General features: G+C 38.0%; 1 protein-coding gene across 1 annotated transcript in view; it reads right to left on the bottom strand.

Annotated features, from left to right (window-relative positions):
* Positions 1–23,130, bottom strand: part of LOC140234716 (rho GTPase-activating protein 26-like) — a 146,151-nt gene that overhangs the window by 19,091 nt on the left and 103,930 nt on the right. Inside the window, 8 exon segments of the mRNA XM_072314750.1 lie at positions 2,185–2,238; positions 8,118–8,237; positions 16,122–16,905; positions 17,745–17,904; positions 18,754–18,859; positions 20,807–20,865; positions 21,830–21,917; positions 22,635–22,718. Of these exon segments, the coding sequence (XP_072170851.1) occupies positions 2,185–2,238; positions 8,118–8,237; positions 16,122–16,905; positions 17,745–17,904; positions 18,754–18,859; positions 20,807–20,865; positions 21,830–21,917; positions 22,635–22,718 (1,455 nt within the window).

Consider the following 23,130-nt stretch of genomic DNA (forward strand, 5'->3'; position numbering starts at 1 on the left):
TACACTGCTTATCCAAGGCTTTCCTAGCTAGATCTTATTCACAGACTGCTGGTCCTCTACTGACAAATAAACATAATGTTTTATAGCTTGCTCTCTTTCACATGTTAAGATCACTTCCCTTATCAAGCATGCCAATGAAAACCTCATTATCTTTGTGGGTGTGCTCTTGGCTTGCCCTATATAGCACTTAGAAACATCAGTATTAAGCGCTATATAAGCGTTACTCATTATCATTATCATTATCATAGCAACAAGTGACCAATGCATTCCACAATTTATTTCTGAAACTGTAGTCATCAAAAGTATGATCACTGGATTGCTTCTTACAACATGTGACTAGTAGTGACACATGAATAAATTTGAGTTTGAAAAAAAAGAGAAACCAAATCGTAACTATGATAATTAGGTAGAATTATAATGGATTTTTTCTTATTTATTCTAAGTTGTTACGGTTCATATGGAGCATTCATAATCATAGTCAGTGTAAAGGGTTGTGAAGGTGAAGGGAAAATGAGCTGAATAGACGTTGAAAAATTAATTTTTGATGAAAAAATATCGTCAAATCCAGTCTGACCAGCGTCATTTTTGCTAAGTCACCGGTACATTAGAAACCACAAAGAGAGAAAGCAAACAAACAAACTTAACAACAACAACAACAACAAAAAGCCAAAAAGAAGCTATATACAAATAACATGGTGAAGGCCAATTGTCATTAAAGGAGTCCTAATCCATGACCGACTTGATTTGATGAACATTTCTTTGTGTAACAAGAGCATTGTCAAAGACTTCTTCACCTACAAATTCAGCCCCATCCCTGCCAATATTCAACTAAATAAAGGAAAAAAAAAAACACCCACACACATTGAGTGTTACGCATGGTTTCTCATCTTTTTTTCTTTTTTTTTTATAATAGGTCATGGTAAGGTCAGATGAATCAGATCTTTACATTGGAGGAACAAGTATAACTCTTATTCCACATCAATGAAGCATGCATGTCAGAAAAATAAAATTCAATTTATGCCTACATCCATCTACAGTATGTCTGTACAATATCGACAGACACACAAACATTGGCAGTAAAACAATTCAACCCATGGGAGCGGAAAACATCCTACAGCGATGATGGCTTGAATTCACCACTAGAGGGCAGCAGAACAGTATGAAGCCTCTACCATACCATAACAACAAATAGAAGTCGGTAACCACAACAACAACAAGACTACATAGATAAAAACTACTGACCATGATGATCAAGTCGACACTATGGATGACTACAAGAAAGACAAAGAAATTGGCTGCCTCTCTCTTCAGGATGGACAAAAAAAAAAAAAGAAGAAGTATGTCAAATCAAAGATACATCTTCAGAAGTCTACAAACACTATAAAGAGACTATGAATATTTACTCTGACTGGTGGATGACTAATTGTCCCTAAAAAGTATATCGCAGAGGCTGGAAAACAAATAAAACAATACCAAAACAAAAGTTCAGCACAAAGATGTCACAGCTGTTCGCCCAATGAGAGCAATTCCTTAGCAGTGAACAGGTTTGCAAAACGATACGAAAAATTGGCAAAATACACACAGGTTCACAGAAAAAAAAAAAGACACAAATAATACCTGGCAGATTACAAAGACATAACATCTACATAACATATATTTGGCAATAGAGCTTACTCTAGGCAAAGCAATATACAATATTCTTATGACTCATGACAGATATCCTGTTCAGATATACTTGGAGAGCAGGACTGATGAAAAATGAAAGAAGATAGCAAGACACGTATGCAAATAAAACTGAACATTGAAAGCTATTAAAGAAATATTCGCAAGGCACCGGATGACCCAACCACAAAACAAGAACACTAGAGGTATGCCCTGCAGAAGGTCACAAGTACCGCCAGCTAGAAGGTCCCACTTCATGGCACTTGGAGATCATGGGCTCATGGAGGAACAAAGCAATCTGTCTAGTCCTCATTTGACCCCGTGACCTCCGTCCCAAAAAGCTGACACTCCTCTCGGCGATTAATTTGGGACATTCTGGAAGGCAAACCTGGCTACACAACAGAGGAAACGACTTGAGGACGACTGAAATGCGATAAACGGACTTGTGCGACGATGTGACTGTCTCGTTTTCTATATTTCATTTGGCATGCGTTCAGCAGACATTGAAGAGAGAAAATTTACCATGGTAAGTATGGTACTTTGGGTACTTCCTCATTTGAATGGATCGCCAGAATACTGAGAGATGGAATGTAGTGAAGTAAGTAAAGGAGGGTTGCATGTTAGTACCTTGTGAGTGTGACTCCAGCGAGATCAAAGATGACATAAAGCATACAATCTCACTCTCATTCTGTGCTATCAAAAAAAAAAAAAAAAGGTTCACTACATATATCTTTTGGGGGGTGCATTACAAACATGATCTGATGCAGTTTGGTAAAAAAAAAATATATATATATATGTATATATAAATTCTCTTTATTTATGACTGCTAGATCAAAATAAATCTCAATATTCTTTACACGTCACGATGTGTATCTTGATACCTCAGTGGGATCATAGTCCCAGTTCATGGATCCACAACTAGGTTTTATGCTGTGAAAATCAGCATATGGCAACTGAGTATGACCACAAATTGAGAGCTTGGAGGAATTCTGCATCTATGATCTTTTGCCAGATTTCTCAACATCACAGTTTATCTGTATGAAGTTATGGCAAAGTCTCCATTACCAAAACAAAATCAATACAGGTATCAAGATAGGGTTCCTTCTACATGAGTGCAGGGAAACTATCTTTGCTTGGATTTTTAATTCTATTGATGAGGTTACATGTCAAAAAGAGTTCAGAAATTCACCAAGTTGGCAAGGCATAGATCTAACTAGGCTTACAGCTGTAATATGTTTGGGGTTCCATTCGGTACAGCAATTACCAACGACTACCACGAACAAGATTAGCAGCTTGCATGAAACCAGGCATCAGCAAATACACTTTGTATATGTATTTCTGTTGTTATTGCAAATAATCACAATTATTGTAATCTGTGATGATTGCAAACCTCCTTAAAAAATGAGCCCCAAAATGGCTTCTTTGTAGCGATGATGATTTATGGATGGTCAGGACAGACAAGATTACTGACCACAGTGACAGTGATGGTGACATTGACATAGTGGTGAGAAGTGATGTCTGTGTGAAAGGGTGTATGATTATCTGGTGTGAGTTGATGACATGATGGATGGTGGTATGGTGGGTTGTAGTGGTAGTTGATGTTGTCCTCAGTGAAGGTCACACCAGAAATTAATGTTTGTATTTCTGTAGAGATGCCAACATTGTTTAACTGGCATCACATATCAAAGGCTTTCTCATGCTACCATCAATGACTAGCATAGAGTGTTTCATTGATCTAATGACAATGCAGAGTCCATACACACGGTATCTACCATAACACACCACACTGATGACGAGTAATTCATAGAGAACGCATATTCATGGTTGCTATGGTTACCATACGAGGGCGATACCATAATGCAGTCATTCTTGCAAGGATGCGGGCACAGCGTACAGTCTGGTAACTAATCTGATTATGATACAAGTGACTGATGTGTTCTGGGAAGAGATTTGGCTATACACGACATATTCATCAACAGAAATTCAAGACTTGTCTGCTCAATGCATTTTCTTACAGACAACCTGTGACAAATTTAGAACCACACTGTACTAAACAAATTTCTGCAGATGCTCTCAAAACACTTAAATCCAGCACAGCTAAATATGTGGGAAAGACATTGCTACAATAATTTATCAGAATGAATATGCAATTCTCTCTCAATTACAAATTTCAATCAAGACATCATAACATTGCTGAGTTAAATGTCACTATCTTATTAACCAGTTATGCATTGCAACATTTATACAAACATCCTATCAATTTATTAGCTAGGCCTCTTGAATTAAAAAAAAAAACAACAACAACCCAAAACAAAATAAATCAATAAAATGTTTGCAGGGAATAACAGATAAAACGACAAACACAAAAATGCCTCTGGTGTGGCATCATTCAGTTTTCATTGATCCACAAGCAGGATTAGTAAATGAACACAAAGCTAACACTTGAATTAGAATAATTATAATTATCATAAAAGATCTCGCAGCTCTGAGACAGCATTTCTGCTATTCTATCTACTCAAATCACTGCATACATTGAATATTTTGGGTGGTTTTATTTTTGTGAACTTGGAATGTACTCTGAATCGGTAATAAACTACACACTAAAATATTGCCTCCAGTAACACATCTAAAACTTGCACTATTTCTAAAGTGGAAAATCACTGGCCTCACTGCCTGAAAGGTGACAAAAATTCATCTTTCATTCTGTCACTGTGATTTTTCTAACACAAAATTTAACCATACAAGAAATTGCCCGAGATGTCATGATTTGTGAAATGTTTTGCTTGTGAAATACACAACATGGCTTGATAGCGAGTAGGAAGCAAGGAGACGGATATACAGTAAATATATGCATATGTGTGGTTTATGTACGGCATATACCTAGAAACATGCCTCAGGAATAAAAAGATAATATATATACCCTAAACTACATGTACAAAGAACAGAGCAAAATACAAGTAAATACATTCTCTAGTCTGGTAAAGCACACAAAATATACCACTAATATAAAAGTTATGCATGTTTCTGCTTGATTTTGAATGATTCGAGTAGAATTTAGAATACTGCAGCTTGTTAATCCACACATTGCTAGCCACTCCTACAATTTACAAAGAACAGTATAACAGTGCTCAAAATTTTTCCAAAACTCAAACATTTACACATCATTATCTTCACACAAGCATACACACAATCACACTAGGTGGGGGCTAGTTACAAAGCAGTCATGTACATGTAGACCAAGTAGTTTGGTCTTCTTTCTTTTCTTGCTATTCTATTTCCCAAATCTTTACTGCACAAAGCTTCTAAAGATATATGCTTACATTCAAGTGAACAACCTTGGAGGCACTGGACAGTAAGAATTAAGACCTGTGGTGTATTCATAATACTTCATTAAAAAACAAACAAAAAAATAATAGAAATTCCTCCCCATGGAGACTTATTCTCAAGGTTAGAAACGTGTTTGGAAATCCTACATTGTATGTGAGCAATCAGACACATTAAATGATCACCAAGTAACAAGAATTTCTATCTAAAAATTCAAAAGAAATAGTAAAACGAATTTTCATTTTAATGTTACAGAAGAAAATCAAAAATTAAATATAGTCAGGCTGAGAGAGAGAGACAGAAAGAGAGAAAACGGAAAGATAGAGATGAAGAGAGAGAAGTTAAAGTTGGGATTGACCTCCATTACTCAGGGTATGTTTGATACAAAGAATGAAGTCGTGCTGCAGAAATTAGGCTCAATTATGACCTGCTCTCCTTTTCCCACACGGTAAAGATATCACACCATCCTCAAATCAAACATGCTACACCTGACAGGCTGTTATCATATCACCATTTGAAGTTCATTGCCTCCTGAATGAGAGGAAATTGATATCATATCTGATATTGCATTTCTCTCTCTAGCTCTGTCTTTATCATCAGCTACATTTCACAACTTGGAAATGTTCCACATTGCATTAGATAGTCAAGGACTTATGGAACTTAAAAAAGAAAAAAAAAAATGCTGCATAAATAAAATAGAGGAACATTTGAAATTTAAGAAAATGAATGAAATGAAAAATGATTGAAATAAACGGTATTTTCAATTAATGTCATCTAGGAACCAGTCTACTAATCTGAAAACATCTCTCTTTTTCAAATATAAACAAAGGTTTTAGATGAAGTCTTAGATGCTGGGGGTATTTGATGAGTAATGAATGATCTACTCAAGAATAAAAAAAAAACAAAAACAAAAAAAAAACAACAACTTACTGTCATATGAGACTTCATATGAAAAAATCTAAGCCATTTTGCTTTCTTTTCTAAGTCAGTTTCAGAAGACTATTAAGAATATGAACTGGAATTGGAAATACTAAACCTTAGTATATGATGTAAGAAGTATGGTTACGCATTCCAGTGAAAAGCATGCTCTCCATTCATCTGTGCAGGGTCTGATCATACTACACACATATATTACAGACCTAGTGCTATGGTTACAGGATGCAAGAAGAGATGCAAGCAACTAACTACACTGGAGTACAACACCCATCTCTCTTTAACCTCTAATTCAACACCACTCCTCATCTTTCATTAATTGTATATCATTCTAGATACAAGCACACACACATTAGATACACAGGAAATGCATTCACTGAAAGGCTTGAAAGATAATACTGGTCCAATGAGTGCATTTATTTTTTTTTTTAGCACTATGGAGGAAATATGCATTGAGATATAATTCCTGCACTACAGATATATCATTAAGGAGAAGTAACTTGGCAAGACATTTTAGCAACCAGAACCCAGCCACAGCCCTCTCAATATCAGTACTAAACAGTTTGTTCACAACATTAAAGGCATTCTGAACTACTGGACCTAAAAAAGTTAAACACAAAAGATAATTCCTTTTTTTTCTTGTTTTCTTTTTTAGGAAAACAAAAAAATAGCTAGCAAACACCATTTTGAATGTGTTTTTTTTTGTCAAAGTCAATACAAACCATCAATACTTGATGAGAACAAAATATTCATGTGTATAGTTGGGCCATTTTTTTTTTTTTTTTTTACTCTCTAAATATGACAATATAGATTGAAAATTATGACCTTTAATTTGAATGTTGTATGTTAAACTTGTGATCAGTCATGACCCAAATTAAAGCCTCCCCACCCCTACACATCTACTCAATGAAATCCTTTGATCTACAAAGTGAGGCCTATTATCAAGACCAATGAATGCTTTTAGTGTAAGTGGGAGACAGAGACGATTATGCTCGTGTTGTAATAGTATTATTATCATCAAGGGCAAACATCTGTTAACACTTCTCAAAGAAAAATTCAGACTTTACAGCTAAAAAATTCTGAGCTGCCAGTCTGATGAGAACTAGACTATTTCTGCAGCAAAATGACCACAGGACCTGATGGACAAAAACAGTCATACGGTTGGCTAAAAAAGAAATTAATATTTCAAGGAAAGAGACCGGGCTGGGTGTGATCACGGTTGCATAAAACACTCCTTGCCCCATAAGTGCACTTTATCCCTTCTAGTTCTACGATGCACTCAGATCTATTGGGCTTCATTTCCCATGATGCACCTCCCTATGTCTACTTCTCCCTCTCTCTACACCACAAAGCATGACATACTCACCTCCTGATATACGTTAGGTCAAAGGTAAAAATGAATAAGATGATGAAAGTGTGAAGTATTGTAAAGTGATCACTTGTCTAGCAGTGAATCAATTGTGTGTGCAAATGAGATTTAAAACATTCAGACTTTGTATCTGATTTTCAGCTCTCATCATGTCAGGGTAAAGTTGAAAGATTCATAAAGTAATTGTTGAAGGAAAAAAATGACTATTCATCTTCACTTGGGACAAGTTGTCAGTAGTAAGTTAAAATCTATGGAACACTGGTCAAAGCAGTGTGGGTGGACAAATGGGGGCGGGGTGAGGGAGGGAACTAGACCTCGCAGTCTCATGTCACAAAAGATATGGAATTACAGGTGAAAACAGAGGGCGATATTAATGGGTGTTAGCCATATTCGTTGATTCAGTCAAAAAAAAAAAAATAGCAATGGTTTCTGACCAAACATTTTTGCCAATAAAGCTTGCTTCTGGGTCCTTGGCATAAATGTGAGTAGGGTACAAACACCCCGGCCCAATTGCCATGGCAATCCAATGACACTGTTAAACACAGAATGCACACAATGCACTTTAATGATAAGTAAAGATAATGTCACCTTCACTCTAAAGTTATTCTTGACACATACAGTAATAAGCACCAAAGTCAGCCTAGACCTTAGATAGCCATTTGTGGAACAATGGCTACTCCAACATGTCAGGGCTAAAAAGTAAATATACAGCTAAAGTGCAGAAATTGTTTTTTGTGGATATTTAAAATATGCAGTAATGATAATGCAGGCAAAAGAAAAAAAAAGAAAAGAAAAAAAGGGGAAAATTACCAATTTTCTTCCTCCCTACCTGTTGAAAGCGAGTTTGCTTTCTTGCTTGATGGCGGTGATGAGTTTGACGAGTGGGTCGACAGCGAGGACTGGGAACTGATGGACTCATGGCTGCTGCTGCTGCTGTACTGCGCCTCCACTGTTGCCATTGGTGACGAATAGTTGACGGCATCATCGACAGAACCAGCAACAGAATCAAAACGCATATTGGAGATTGGAGGGTTGGGGTTCGGGGGTTGGGGGTCGGAGGTTGGAGAGGTTGGAGAGAACGAGGGATCATAGTCCATCATTAAATTGTGCACATTGTACAGTTGGCATTGGTGCAAGTTTAAGAGCTTTCTCGCTGACACTATGCATGCTAGCATACTCATCTTCCTTTTAGAAGCTAGCACGATCTACTTCACCATGCATCTACCATGAATTGCTCAGGACTGGTGAGTTCCCATCTAAACCAGTGTTTTTTGTGACCTGGTCAAAGGCGGAGTTCACTGTCATGCTCTGAAGTCGAAAACAAGTCAGAAGGCTTAAATCTCTTGTGTAGATCAAAATTTACACTGAATCACTGCTCCATTCTACCAATATAACAATGCATCCTTTCCTCTTGTTCAACAACTATTCCAGATCATGAGTTTGCATGCATATGCATGATGTGTGCCAATATAAAGATTTTTCCATTCAATATTCTTTCTAGAAAAACAAGGAAATAAAATCATGCTATGCATCCTATAAGGGCAGCTAATATATATATCTAATATCATCTCACTGTGTGCATTATACTATTCAACTATTTCTAAAGGAAATCTTTAACTGTGTGATGAAACTGCCAAGGATTATCCTTACAAATGTGCTTTAGAATTTTGTCTTTCCTTTACAGGCGTAATATTTGGAATGAAGTCTGTAAAATAAATCTGCACATATAGAGGAGCTACTCATTAGAAGAAGTACCCTAGTAAGTCTGATAATAACATAAATCATGAATTCTAAAATACTTGAAAGTATTTAGTTCAATAGTAAGCAAAAGTCAGAACAGTTAAGACACTAAAATGAGCATGGGGGGAAGCTGTGTCTGAGAGATGATGACGCTGTTGGATGATGAATTATTAGCAGTTGATCAGCCTTATCAGCAGCACGGTGTGAGATTCACTACAGCCTCTTAAAAAATCACCCACAATCATCGCACTTCTGTACAAACATTGACTACGCGTATAACGTTGGTGTCGATGGCATGATTACACGACAGCAGAGGATAAATGTACAAGCAAATGTATGTCTATCTACTAAGTCTAGGCAATTAAATGATATATCAGTTTTAACATTTATGGCTCGTATGGGGCCTCTCTTCATCCACATCCCTGCCCCATCCCTCGATCACATGATTTATTCAAAGAATCAAACTACAAAACTACACTCTCACCACAAAGCAAATTCCCTTCAATCTTGTTCAAAGAATAATCCGAAAACAAACCAACAAAATCAGCATTTCTTATTACCAATTTGATGAGGGGAAATGTAGTTACATTGTATGTTCAGTGTGTGTGCATGTACAGTGCGTAATCATACACACCTTAACTACATAGAGAGCCCTTGTCACTTATTTCAGCACAGCGACATGCATTCATATGTGGCATAATAATAATGAGTATGAAATTAAAGCCACAGTGAGATTTGCCACACCTTTCTTTCAAAAAAAAAAAATAAAACAAACATATTTCCCAATGAAGTATAGTTTTTTTGCATGCATGAAAGATCACTAGACTCTTTTCAAAATACTTGTGACATTAGGTTAATTTGAGAAAAACAAAACAGTTATATATCACTATAACACATAGATAAGATGATTCATTACCTCTTCTCTTTGGGAAAAATAAACATTGGAAATAAAATGTTATCTAATCACATCTGACCTTGACACCAAGACACAACTGCTCTGTATTGTGTATTAATGTGAAGCCCATGAACTGTAGAGGCCACTAAAGCATTACATTGAATTTCAATTGTACATTGACATTCAGTTTTTGCTCTTGCAAAGAACACAAATCCAGCAAGACAACAAAGTGTTAAATGATTTTTAAGTGCTTTGCCCTTGCTCAGTTAGAACATGAAATGTGGCATGCATAAACTGGAAGAGACAAATATCTACAGCCATTAATAAGAAGGTTCCTATCTGACCCACTTCATCTGAAAAAAAAAAAAAATAAAATAAAAAAGTTTTAAGAAGTCATTAGTTTGCATTAGTGCAAAGTTTATTTGGAAACATTGAATTCATTTCAGACTATAGCTGTCCCTGATAGTCATCTCAGACGGAAAAAAAATCCACCAAATGTAATAACCGAATCATTACTGAAATACCATCCCAATTTTAGTAGCCCGTCAATGTGTCTACCATACAAGATGACAAGCTCAGATGACCCCTGATGCCTATCCCATGCACCCATGAGAACGCCCCAATTACATATTTAGAGTCATGGTTAGCGCTTGTGTTCAGGTATGATCACACATTACAATATTACCATCTGCCCCATCATGCCATTTATCGCCCCACCCTTACCCCACCCCCAACTCACACACCACGTGGTTAAGGAGTTAGCTGCATTCATGTTCCCGTTCCACGGAGGTGAAGATTCCTGAGTGTGCTTTTCTAATTATCACTCATCGCTCACTTTCACACATTGCTGCATACATGTGTAATAAATTTCCCCTCAGGTGGTCAGGTTATTAATGCTTTTTCAGTTTTTGCTTTTCTAATTCTTTGTCAAATGTGGTCTTCTCTTCCTTCATTCCAGACAAAAAGAATGCCAGCTACATATACCTATGACGCTTGATGCTTGATGTGAAGGTGTGCAAATCCCATTGATAAGGGATGATGGGGGCAGGGGGGCGGGGGGTTGCAAGGAATCCCCTATTGCAATGGTATACACATTAGCTTTAACCCGTGACAATTAACTTTATAACTATTGCACGATGGGCAGAGATGGTTGGGAAATGGAAAAGTGGATGGGATAAGGAGCAAGGGTAGGGATGATGTGGAGAGCTGGGAGTGGGATGGGGTTGGGATGAGGAAGGGAACTAAATGGAGCTGGTGTTACCTCTTTGGGCTACTTCTTACGGGGCATTTATCAACCAGGACAGGGCCTTAATTACTAGAAATATTGTTTGAACATGAAATGCTTATGTAAGCATGAACGTTTTGCAGGATTAGAAAGAAAAGATCAAATTTCCCTAAGCTGAAAAAGAACCATATTATGCAAATCTCTCTCATTTAAGTGGTTGCATGCTCTTCTTTATTATATCTGCAGTGCACATTAAACCTTATGTGGTTTCTAAATGGCAAATTTCTCAAATAATGAACCCCAGCAAGAAAAATAAATGTGTGTACCCCATCCTTTCAATTTTATCTCTCACAACTGGTTGCAATAAAAAGGCACGATGCCTGGTGGTAGTATGACAGAAGATTGTATATTGATGAAAAGGGTCTCAGAACATTTTGCATTCAGATATTTTTGATGGGGTATTCACGCATTTTGGATGATTGATTCACTGTGGTGCCTACTGAATCTGGACAAAATCACTGCTACAAGGCAATGTTATTATAACAAAGTTAATTAAAAAGATTAAAAAGAAAGAGAGAGAAAAATCTAATCAGGGCAACAACAATTTCCACATGTCAATTAGGGCTAAATGAATAAATAGATGAAAACACATAAATAGACATATTTCATTCCTTGTCAACTTGATGCTAAATGTTCATGACTTTTTGATGGAGCAGCTAATCAGCTGGAAATTGCTGTTCAGTGTTTGAGAACGAAACAAAACAAGCCAAATACACAAACTACAAAGCAATGACATGGACTTCATGTAGTTCTGCAAACAGACGCTGCTAAAATGCAATAAAATTTCTGCAAACAGACCTCCTGGTTTTGTCTCGTGTATAGGAGAGCGAGCGGCACTGCTCACAGATAGAGCTGGTGGTGTTGATTTCACAGTTCTTCGAAACAACCGTGCCCCTGAGCAAACATCAAGCACAAAACTCTTCCATGGCATTCTATCCTTTTTTTGAAACAATTTACTTTGTATCTGATATTTTCTTCAATGGGACCCCTTAAGCTACAACAAGCTTACAAACAAATAAAGAAAATACCAGACCCTGTACTGGAAGATTGGAGACCTCGGGCAGTTAGGAGTGAGTACATCAAGGAGTGCAGAATGTTGGCGAAGTCTATGTTAGACACAGTGTGATCATAACAAGAGTTATAACATTGACTTTGGAACAGCTGCTGAGGAGGATTGACACATCAGCAATCACCACATTTCAAGAACTCAAACCAATCTCTGTTGGACTAATATATCACAGCCTCCTCTCTCCAACACCCCAGGACTTGGAAAGACTTCAGGGAGAGAAGAGAGACTTTTGCTTTCTCTCCATCTCTCCCACTTGTCTTTCTTCTTCCTTTCTTTTTTAAAGCAACATCCCCTTTTGTATTCCATCCACCGGCAGAGAGCTATCAAACTCTTTATCTGGTAGCACAGAACCAGCTGGAAAGAGTGTGAACCTCTCAAGTTTAATGATTTTATCTTCACTAATGTTGAATAGTCTAAATATTCAAGTGAGAGGTAGTAAAGAGGATTTTTCCATCCTTTTTAGCTCTGGATAAATTTCTTCTTCCCATATCCTTGTTGAATTCAAGTCATAATGACCCATCAGTACAAAAGACTTATCAGAGGTGTGTGTCAACAGGTAAGGGGCAATGTTAAGTTAGTACCAGGAATCATGTTCTATCAATGACAATGACTGACTCTACCTTGGCTGGATGGAATACAGGCCTATATGGTATGATTGAATGAAAGGCCGAGCCACAGGGCCTTACAGTATGCATACACAGACCAGGGGAGTAGACCAGACAATGACATAGCCAGTATGTGAAGCTTGGTGGAGGTTGTACTACGAGTCTACACGGACAGGGACCAAGAAGGGGGTCAAAAGAAGAAAAAAAAAAGACATATAGTGAGAGAGGTAAGATTATTTATGGCATGAGATTAATGCAATCCTGCTGCAAATCCCAGTCGGTTATTAATGCACCAGGCTAGAGCCCCTTCCAAGGTAAACAAACCCACCACAATGGCTAACTGTCTGCTTTTCTCTCTCATATCACTTTGAACTGAGCATTGTGAATATATGTCATATATACATTTCCAAGTAAAATATGTTCCCATTCAACATATAAGATTCCATTCAAATTATATGTTTCCATTCAAATTGTATGTTTATCATTGACAGTATGTGCTTCCATTCAACATACAGAAGAAGTACATTTCCCTTTAAAGCAGCAACAACTGAACATCTCAAAATATTGTTGCCAAGCTACCATGTGACAGGAATATATTCCATTAAGTCATAACATGTACTCATGAAATGCATTCTTGTGTATATGACATTTTTACCGTCAACCAGGGGAAGGAAAATATGAGGGAGAAAAGCAGACTTTTTGAAATGTTGCCATGAGATATGGTGACTATAAAAGCTATGATGGAGGCAGCGGCAGTGGCGGCAATAGAGGTTGTGCAGTGGTTTGGCGGTGGCAAGGAATATTTTTGGTAGTGGTGGTGGTGGCTGCAACAAAAAAAAAGATACATAGAACCGACATGACACTCAAACAACATCAGGCAAGCAGGCATAGAGGGATACGTAACACTTGGAACTAGGATAGGGTAGGGAAGAACGCATAATATCATGCCACACACGCATACTCACACACTAACACACATATTAAGGGGAATTGGTTGGTGACACGTTAAGATATCAACAGGAGAGTCAAAAAGGAAGATGTTAGGGAACAAAGGATTTATTCCAAATTGGGTATGAAAGGGAAATGAGACACAACACAAGGGGGAGGGAATGATTACAGGTAGAGCAGAGTTAGTAGAATGGCTTCTATCGTATCTAAGTGTGTAGTGTTTGAAAAACTACACAAAAGAAAAACAAGCACATAACAAAACAAACAATAGTCATATAAAGTGTGATTGAAACAGAAAATAAAAAGCAAAACAAATCAGCATCAACAAAACTGACACACTGACTTGTGAACATAAAACTGAAATAACCTACCTTACCATGAATCTCTACACTTTTATAATATTTTTCATTTTTTGCTTTGTTTTGGTGGGGTCACTAATCACAATGATATGATATCTGTATTTTACATAGCATTTGTAGTCATTTTCTTCCCCTAACAGCATACATGCACATAAATTGATTATAAATTTGTGAATTTGTGGTTTGAAAATCAAAGTATGGGAATAATCAAATTAAATTTTACGAAACTCTTGGTAATTATTCTGTAATAGTGATACACTTTCAGAAGCAACACCTATCACATACTAAATAGAATCCTTTTACTCTATTGATATTTCTAAGGAAATAGGTACTGTTCCTTGAAAAAGTTCATAAATTCCCATGAGTTAATGAAGCATTTTGAACTATCTAATAAAATCATATATTGTTAGGGGACCGATACTTTCTATATTAATCATAGAAATTTGTCAGGTGTTAGGCTATGATGGATGAAAGAAAACCATATTATTGTTGCTGGAAAATAAATTATGAGTTAAATCATAACTACGCAATCATGACGCAACCAAATATACAAACTGATGAAAAGAGGCCAAAGATGACTACAGACATGTACTAAAAATAGTCAAACATTTTGGGCTGCTACAAGTATATAGAATCTGAGTTACTGTCCACATATGTTCATCCTTCATGTTGCTAATCTTCTCTGTTTGGTCAAGTTTTTGGTACTTTTTCTTCTAAAAATTTAATCTCTACCATTCCCTCCCTGATTGACTATTTTACAAAGGGTAACTTCTACTCTCATCATTCCGTGTTCAGAAACAAACTGAGAAAGTAACAAGGAAACAGGGGTGAAAATAAAAGACATGCAGCATTCTCCAACACAGCAAACACAACTAAAGGTAAATGCCCAAGGCAGCATGCACATCATGAAGACGACCCCAGGCTTCTGTGTTGGAGTCATAACCAATGACTCTTGTATGGTTGGTCTACTTCTAATATACTTCATTACAGGAATGTGACTGAGTTATTAAATCAATTTGGTTTCCAATCACTTTTCTGCAGCTACTACAAGATTAGGACATGGGGGAAATTGAACAGCATCAGCTAATATTCATATATCATTTGAATTAATAGTAGCTACAAAATGTACTGTTCATGGGAGATAATCAAACTGATTAAAAAAGATAGATTTGCTGATTTTCCTCTTCCTGTTTTTTTTTTCCTTCTTGCTTTGTTTATGGTGAAAAGCATTAAGTGTTGGTACTGTTACTTTTCCCATGTCATATGTTCAGTCCCATCATATAATTTTATCACTTAATAAATTACTACTATCAGGGATAGTTGCTATTAACATCATTATTGTCATTACCCATTGTTTAAGTTTATCTTTTTTTAAGTATAGATAAACTAATCCGAGTCCTCCCTACTGATCTTATTCAATGATTGGTACACACTACTACATAAATTTGATGTAATAAAACACTTTGGGAAGTTAGAATACTTCTGTTGCTATGTGGATAATATCAAAGAAAATATGAATGTAGGAAAAGTGAAGAGGAGCAAGAAACATTAGCCATCAGGTTGAGGTATGAAGAGATTGGTCTGAATCTCCGTCAGAAGCCTGGGGGGAGCCTTTCTGACATGTACCTGGCATATCTCGCATCACCCAGGGAGGTAGAAGCCTCCTACGTGGCTTGCGAAGGACCACACCACCATTAACATTGAGTGCACCACTACTACTTCCACCACCACTACCACTCCTACCACCACTACCACCACCACCACCACTGCCTCTACCACCGCCACCATCAGTGCCGGTGCGCTCCCTGTTAGTAACCCCCGGCTCAACTGATGGGCGCCGGACCCCCAGGTTAGGTTTTTTCTGGAAGAGGCGAGCTAGCGAGGCAACAGAGGAGCTGGGACGGGGAATATCCACCGCTTCGTTTCGCAAACCTGGCTTGTCATTGCCGGGCGGCGCCAGGAATCGGCGCCGCAGGGCCGCAACCCTGCCCGTCTCCATGATTATCGTCTGCTCCCCTGGTCTGTAGTTTTCATGCTGCTGGCCGTGATGTGAGGTCTGCATGCCCCCATGCAGCGGGGCGGCTCTTTCGATGAGGGTGGGGCCCTGTGGCCCCTTGGACACCTGGCTGTAGATGGGGATACCCCCCTGGTGGGTACTTTGGTAGTAACTAGGACTGGGTGTGACACTCCTTTGGGGGGCATCAACAAAGTGCATTGGCGCTGGTTGGGGAGTCCTGGGGCGTGGGGATATGGGAGGGGGTGATTTCATCCTGGGTGATACCCCAGGAGGGGAATTTAAGGGTTTGGTGTAAAATTGGCTATTGCCCAAGGTCCTAAAAGGTGGTGAAGATGGCAGTGTAAGGGTACCAGTATTGCTGCCATTGTTCAGGTGCGTGGCATTATTATTGGCACGGTTGATACTGTCGACCCTCCTCAGCATATTATTCCATTTGTTCTTAAAGGTTTCACCTGGTCTGCGTGGCGAATGCTCACGAGCAACACCGCTTCCCACACTATCCGTCTGCGTCAGGTACTTCTCTGATTTCTGGTCCTTTGGGGTGGAGTTGGGAGTAGGCTTGGCGTGTCGTGGTGATGCCCGCGATGATGATGCACTGGACGAGGAGGAAATGGAGGATGTGGTCGAATTGGGGAAATTGGAGGTTGAAGGCCTCGTCGGAAACTGCGGTGGGATCCCCTCTGGGGCGGTCTTGAAGATCTGAAGTCAAATGACATCAGGACAGGGAAAACCTAGCATGTTGTCAGAAATTGGCACTCATAAATGTGAAAATGATTCCACTCTTTGTTCTCTTCAATGAGAGAGTACTTCTAAATTCAAAAGTTCGTCCAATATGTTCAGATAGCACATTTTGTCAGTTTCTTTTGTCACTTGTGATGGACTGAAACCAGTAAATAACATGATCATCCAACATCACCTGGAAAATTCTAGTAGGTAATGGAAGAAAAAAGTGAAAGTTGCATCAAATACATGCAATATACATACACCACACACATTCATACATTAAAATCATACATCACGGCTTGACACCAACTTTTTGCTATGATGGCTCATTTGGGCCAATAAAATCATTAAATCTAAAGTGCTGGTGACCTGAAAAAGAAGTGTAGTGTCACTAAATAGAAAGAAACGTATCAATCTATTTTGAAACCAAGTTGCCCAATCTTGCCAGCAAAAGATATACATTTTTAAAAGTTTGGTGGCCCGACACCAATTTTTAGTGGTCCTGGGCCACTACGAATGTCGAGCCCTGCATACAGACATACATACACACACATACAAACATTCAAACACACACCACACACATACCACAAACATCCATATTCACATACACACATACAAACATACAAATACACACCACACACATACCACATACTTCCATATTTACACACATACATACTCACATACAAACACACACCACACACACATCACATACATCCATATTCACATGCACACAAGCACTCATGAGTCTAGTAGTCTCTGGCACCCAGAGCCGACACCAGAAAAGGAAGAGGAAGAGGATGATGAAGAGAGAGAACCTTATGGTAGTTCTTGATGAGGATCTCCACGATGATGTTGGAGAACTTGATGTCCATGATGGCCTTCATCGTCTCTTCCTCAGGCCTCATGAGGGTGGGGCCAAAGCAGACACCAAGGTTAGCCACCGTCATCAGGTTCTTTTCACAGTTTGATGCCACCCTGGATGTAGGGAGAGAGAGAGAGATGATGAGAAAATATAAACATACACACATTAACACTATCGTAAGACACACAAGACTTTTTTTGAAATCTTAATCACCTGACATCCAAAACCATGATACTTGATTGATTTGTGTAAAGCACAATTGATCAATGGCTGGAATTGCCATGGCAAAGAAATGCATGCATATATCTTTTAGTTTAGATTTCAAGAATTTGTAAGAAAAAGCATGATTCATAGAACTTTTGATTCCATGCATGGGTTTACATGGAGACAGTATCATACTAACCACTAGTGGTGTTTTAAAAACAAAATATACCACAAAAGATATTGTAAGAATTTTTTTTAAGTGTATGCATAAAGATACAAAGAAAAACATATAGTCTGAGCTTGTTGATGATATTCGAGTGTGTGCAAGTTATGGGTCTGTGTGAGGGTCCATGTACACATGTATTAAATTTCACATAGTATCTGGATGACTCCAACTCGGTACTCAATTTGTTTGGACTGTCACTGGATCTGGACAAAGGTGTCACAGCACTGGACTCCCATTATAACAAAGCCCTCACCTCAAGACCGGCAGTTTTCTTTCGTTATATCGAAATTTTGTTATAACTTAACAAATAAACGATAAAAAACAAAGAGCCGGTAATGTTGCAGCCTCAATTTTTATATTGTAACCTGAATTTTGTTATAACCGTGTTTGTTATAACAGGAGTGCATTGTACTGAGTTGTCCTGGTAACACAGAGGACAATGTACATTTGTATGTTGAGATAAAAAAAAAAAAAAATTTAAATTATGAAAGAGATATGATATAATAAAATTGAATTAAATTAAATGGCTGACTTGTGTAAATGGCCAATGATTAGATCCAGCATCTCCAAGTTGGGTTCAGGAAGCTGATGTATGACCTCGTGGATGTCGTTCACTCTCAGGGTCTTCGACTCTTGCTCTGCAAACCAAGTGAAATTTGAGGTTAACAGCTGAACCAGCTCTGGCTCAAAAATCTGCTACCGGTAGGTGACACACATCAAGCAGACAGGGAAAGTGCTGAAATTTACTGGACTTGGGACATTTACAAGCTGACAAAGTCACAAACGGAAAACAACCAACACCTTCTATTAAACTTGTAAAATCTACAAGCAGCTAAATGATGGCATGTGACAAATGTGAATGTCAACACATGACTAAATATGGCACAATAAAGCTTGTGGGGTTTCCCCCCTCCCCCTTAATGATTTGATAATCATCAAAGAAGTAGTGGTGTCCAGTATCCTCTCCACTGAAATTTAAAGAACAAGGAAAAGTAGAATTTACGCGGTGCGTAATATATGTCCCCGCCGGAAGTAGCATTTTGTAGCAAAATGTACAATACAGGTCACAAATCAAGGTCAAAGGTCAAAGAAATCAAAGGTCAAAATTCTGTGTAGAAGTTTTGAAGCCCTCACCTGCTGCCATCACATAAAGCAAACGGAATCGAAATTGGGTTAGAAATGGCGAAGGAGTAGCATTTTGTAGCCATTGTACAATATAGGTAAAAAATCAAGGTCAAAGGTCAAATAAGTCAAAGGTCAAAATTCTGTGTAGAAGTTTTGAAGCCCTCACCTAGTGCCATCACATAAAGCAAACGGAATCGAAATCGGGTTAGAAATGGCGAAGGAGTAGCATTTTGTAGCAAAATGTACAATACAGGTCAAAAATCAAGGTCAAAGGTCAAAGAAGTCAAAGGTCAAAATTCTGTGTAGAAGTTTTGAAGCCCTCACCTAGTGCCATCACATAAAGCAAACGGAATCGAAATCGGGTTGGAAATGGTGAAGGAGTAGCATTTTGTAGCCAATGTACAATATAGGTCAAAAATCAAGGTCAAAGGTCAAAGAAGTCAAAGGTCAAAATTCTGTGTAGAAGTTTTGAAGCCCTCACCTAGTGCCATCACATAAAGCGAGCGGAATCGAAATCGGGTTAGAAATGGCGAAGGAGTAGCATTTTGTAGCAAAATGTACAATACAGGTCAAAAAATCAAGGTCAAAGGTCAAAGAAGTCAAAGGTCAAAATTCTGTGTACAAGTTTTGAAGCCCTCAACTAGTGCCATCACATAAAGCAAACGGAATCGAAATCGGGTTAGAAATGGCGAAGGAGTAGCATTTTGTAGCAAAATGTACAATATAGGTCAAAGGTCAAGGTCAAAGGTCACGACTGAAATTCTGTGTAGAAGTTTCAAAGCTCCCATGTAGTGCTATCATATAAAGCAAACAGAATCAAAATTGGCTCATAAATGACAGAGAAGTAGCAAATTGAAGATTTTGATCACACACGGACGCACACACGGACACACGGACACACGGACGGACACACACACGGACACACACACGTACGGAGCCCGTTTCATAGTCCCCTGCTCGAACTCGTTCGGCGGGGACAAAAAGCATTGATGATGAAAATTACAAGACAATTTATGCAGTGATATAAGTGAATATTTCCCCCTCTGACAGAAAGTTTGGGGTATGCCTTTTACATAAGACTTGATATTACTTTTGAAACATCCATATGGCTCCTATCTCCACATACCACTCCACTGGCACTTGTGTGTCAATTTCCATTTGGGGGAAATCTTAATTTTTTTCAAATATATCTTTTATTGTTGTGTATACCCATACTCTACATGAAGACTAAGCTTTCATTGCCTAAACTGAATTAGAATATTGAATTTGATGGTTTTTCATTTCAATTAGTCAATTTATCACAACAAAACAAAGAAATTGATGTTTCAAGGAAAAAGATAATAGAATATGCCCGATTACCTTGAGCAAGCTATAATGTCAACGATTAAAACCTCTTAAGAAATGTGTGTTTGTGTGTATTCCTATTCTTTCCTAAAAGAGATTTCTTGCTATCTACTCACTCGCTGCTTGCATCAGTTGCTCGTGTAACTTGTATGTCATCAGCGGTTCCGGCAGATTTCTGGTAGAGAAAGAGAGTGGGATATATGTGAGTGATATTTGCCCCAGATTTCTCATTTTTATCTACAACGTAATATGAGAGTTCCTGAGAAGTCACACTCAATGTACCTCACGGTGGCAAGTCTGACATTTTTTGATCTTTGTAAATAGTTTCCACCCTAATACGTTTGATTTTCAGACTAGCTACATAACATACTAGAGAAAGCTTAGCAAATGCTCCCCATTCCAAATGATAGTACAAGACTGACATGGTAAGAGTGGCCATGAACGGAACACAAGACAGAATTCACGTAATTTCTTTTGGGTAATGGACTACACACTATCAAATTATGACTTATCAATGGATTCAATTATAAGCCAGAAGTGGACAGTTGCTTTCCAGTTTTCTTTCTCAATTCAGTTGCTCCAGACACTGAAGCAAATTCTTCAGACTTAATTCACTCTAATAGCTCATTATTTATAAAGCAGAAGTAGTGAAGGGATATAACAAAGGAACACTATGGAGGCCAGAGACCTGAGAATGTAACTCTGGTCAAACTAACGATTGCATCAAAAAGAGCAAGCAACAAATATGCCCACACAGATCTTCATAGTATTTGCTTGAATGCCCCCCCCCCCCAAAAAAAAAAAAAAAAAAAAAAAAAAAAACTTTCAGTTTAATGAACATCAGACTGTTGATATCAATTTCTTGTCCCAAAATCAATGTAGAATGATCTCGGATATGGCATTCAAGAGGCAAAAGAATATTTTTTTTTACACGCTTTCTGTGCCAGGGACTTTGGGACAGTGCATACAATGCTATGAGGTTTTCTCTGCCAGTTGGCTTTTAAAGCACACAAAGGATTTAAAATTACTTTTACATCTCATTTTTCTCAAGCCCTGTTTCTGTATGACATTGAACCATGAGCATGATGTGTAAGTCTGCCACCTTAGTGGGTGGGGCAGATTGCAGCCTGCCAACTCACCTGAAGTAGTTTTTGAGGGCACTGGTGATGGTCTTGATTTCCCATTCTCCAGAGTCAGACAGGTTTACATTTAGAGGTTTCCTCTTGTCTACACACATTTTTTTTTTTTTAAGGAAAACGCAACAACAACAACACAATGTGATCAAAGACTAGTATGTAAGTAAAGAAAAACAATTGAAAAAGTGAAATAATGCAGGTTTTGGAATTTTAATAATAATGATAAATCACAATTCTTGTATGGTGCATTATCATATTTGTGAATGTCTCTAAGTGCTAAGCTCTGAGTGCTATTTTTTTCTAGAACATTTGACAAAATTTCACAATATTGATGTGAGTTGACATTCTTTTTTCCTGTTAGTTTTATAACCACAAGTTGCAGGTCACTGGCACATTTTTTTAGATTTCCTAAGCCACACAGCAATTAAACTTTGCAACATTTTGAGAAAAAAATTCATATTCACTCAGCAATTTTCCTTGAATCAAAATGACGAGATGTAAGTGGGAAGAATAGACACTCCACAAACAAAATGCCTTCAGCACCCTTTAGGGCAGAGGCATAATAAACTTGTGCAGCTTTGAATAGACACCAGACTTGTCTTTCTGCTTTGCTTGTTTTTCTCTTGGTCTAGTTTCATTTCATTTTGATATGTCATTTCTGACCATCAACATGCACAGAATTTTTCCCAAATGTTTCTTAAATCTCTTTCACCATGATAATGGTTCCACTACAAACAGCTCCCTGGTATCTACAGGGCTATTTAGGTGAAGACTGACTAGGATGAGTCAGACACCTCACAGCATCAACCACACTTACCTAGACACAGCGATGTTAACCTTTGAACTTTGGAGTTGACCCCGACCACTCTGTACAGCCCTTGATCGTCCAAGCCTACAGGACAGCAGATAGGAAGACAAAGACACCACAATGTCATGCTGAACATGTCAGTCATAAATGCATCAGATACTGACAACACATTACTCTACTTCTGGTCACTGCATACACAAACTCACATTTGCTTTTAGCAGTGTTCAAAGCCTTATGCCATGGAAAGAGCAAATTGGCTATAGGAGCAAAATATTGTGGTGATCAAAACCCATAAGTAGTTCTGAGAAAACATACTAGATACTGCAGGGACATTTATTTTTTGTTCTACAATAGTATTCATTAAAGCAGTCATTTTAATCAATGATAATACAGTAAGGCTAAATACATATAAAGGAAGGATTCAAATTGAAGTTACTATCCTACTAGTACTATAAGCATCTGGGCTGGTAGTTGTGAGAAGCCATTAGTCTGCAAC

Source organism: Diadema setosum, chromosome 11, assembly GCF_964275005.1.
Source record: "Diadema setosum chromosome 11, eeDiaSeto1, whole genome shotgun sequence".
NCBI lineage: Eukaryota > Metazoa > Echinodermata > Echinoidea > Diadematoida > Diadematidae > Diadema > Diadema setosum.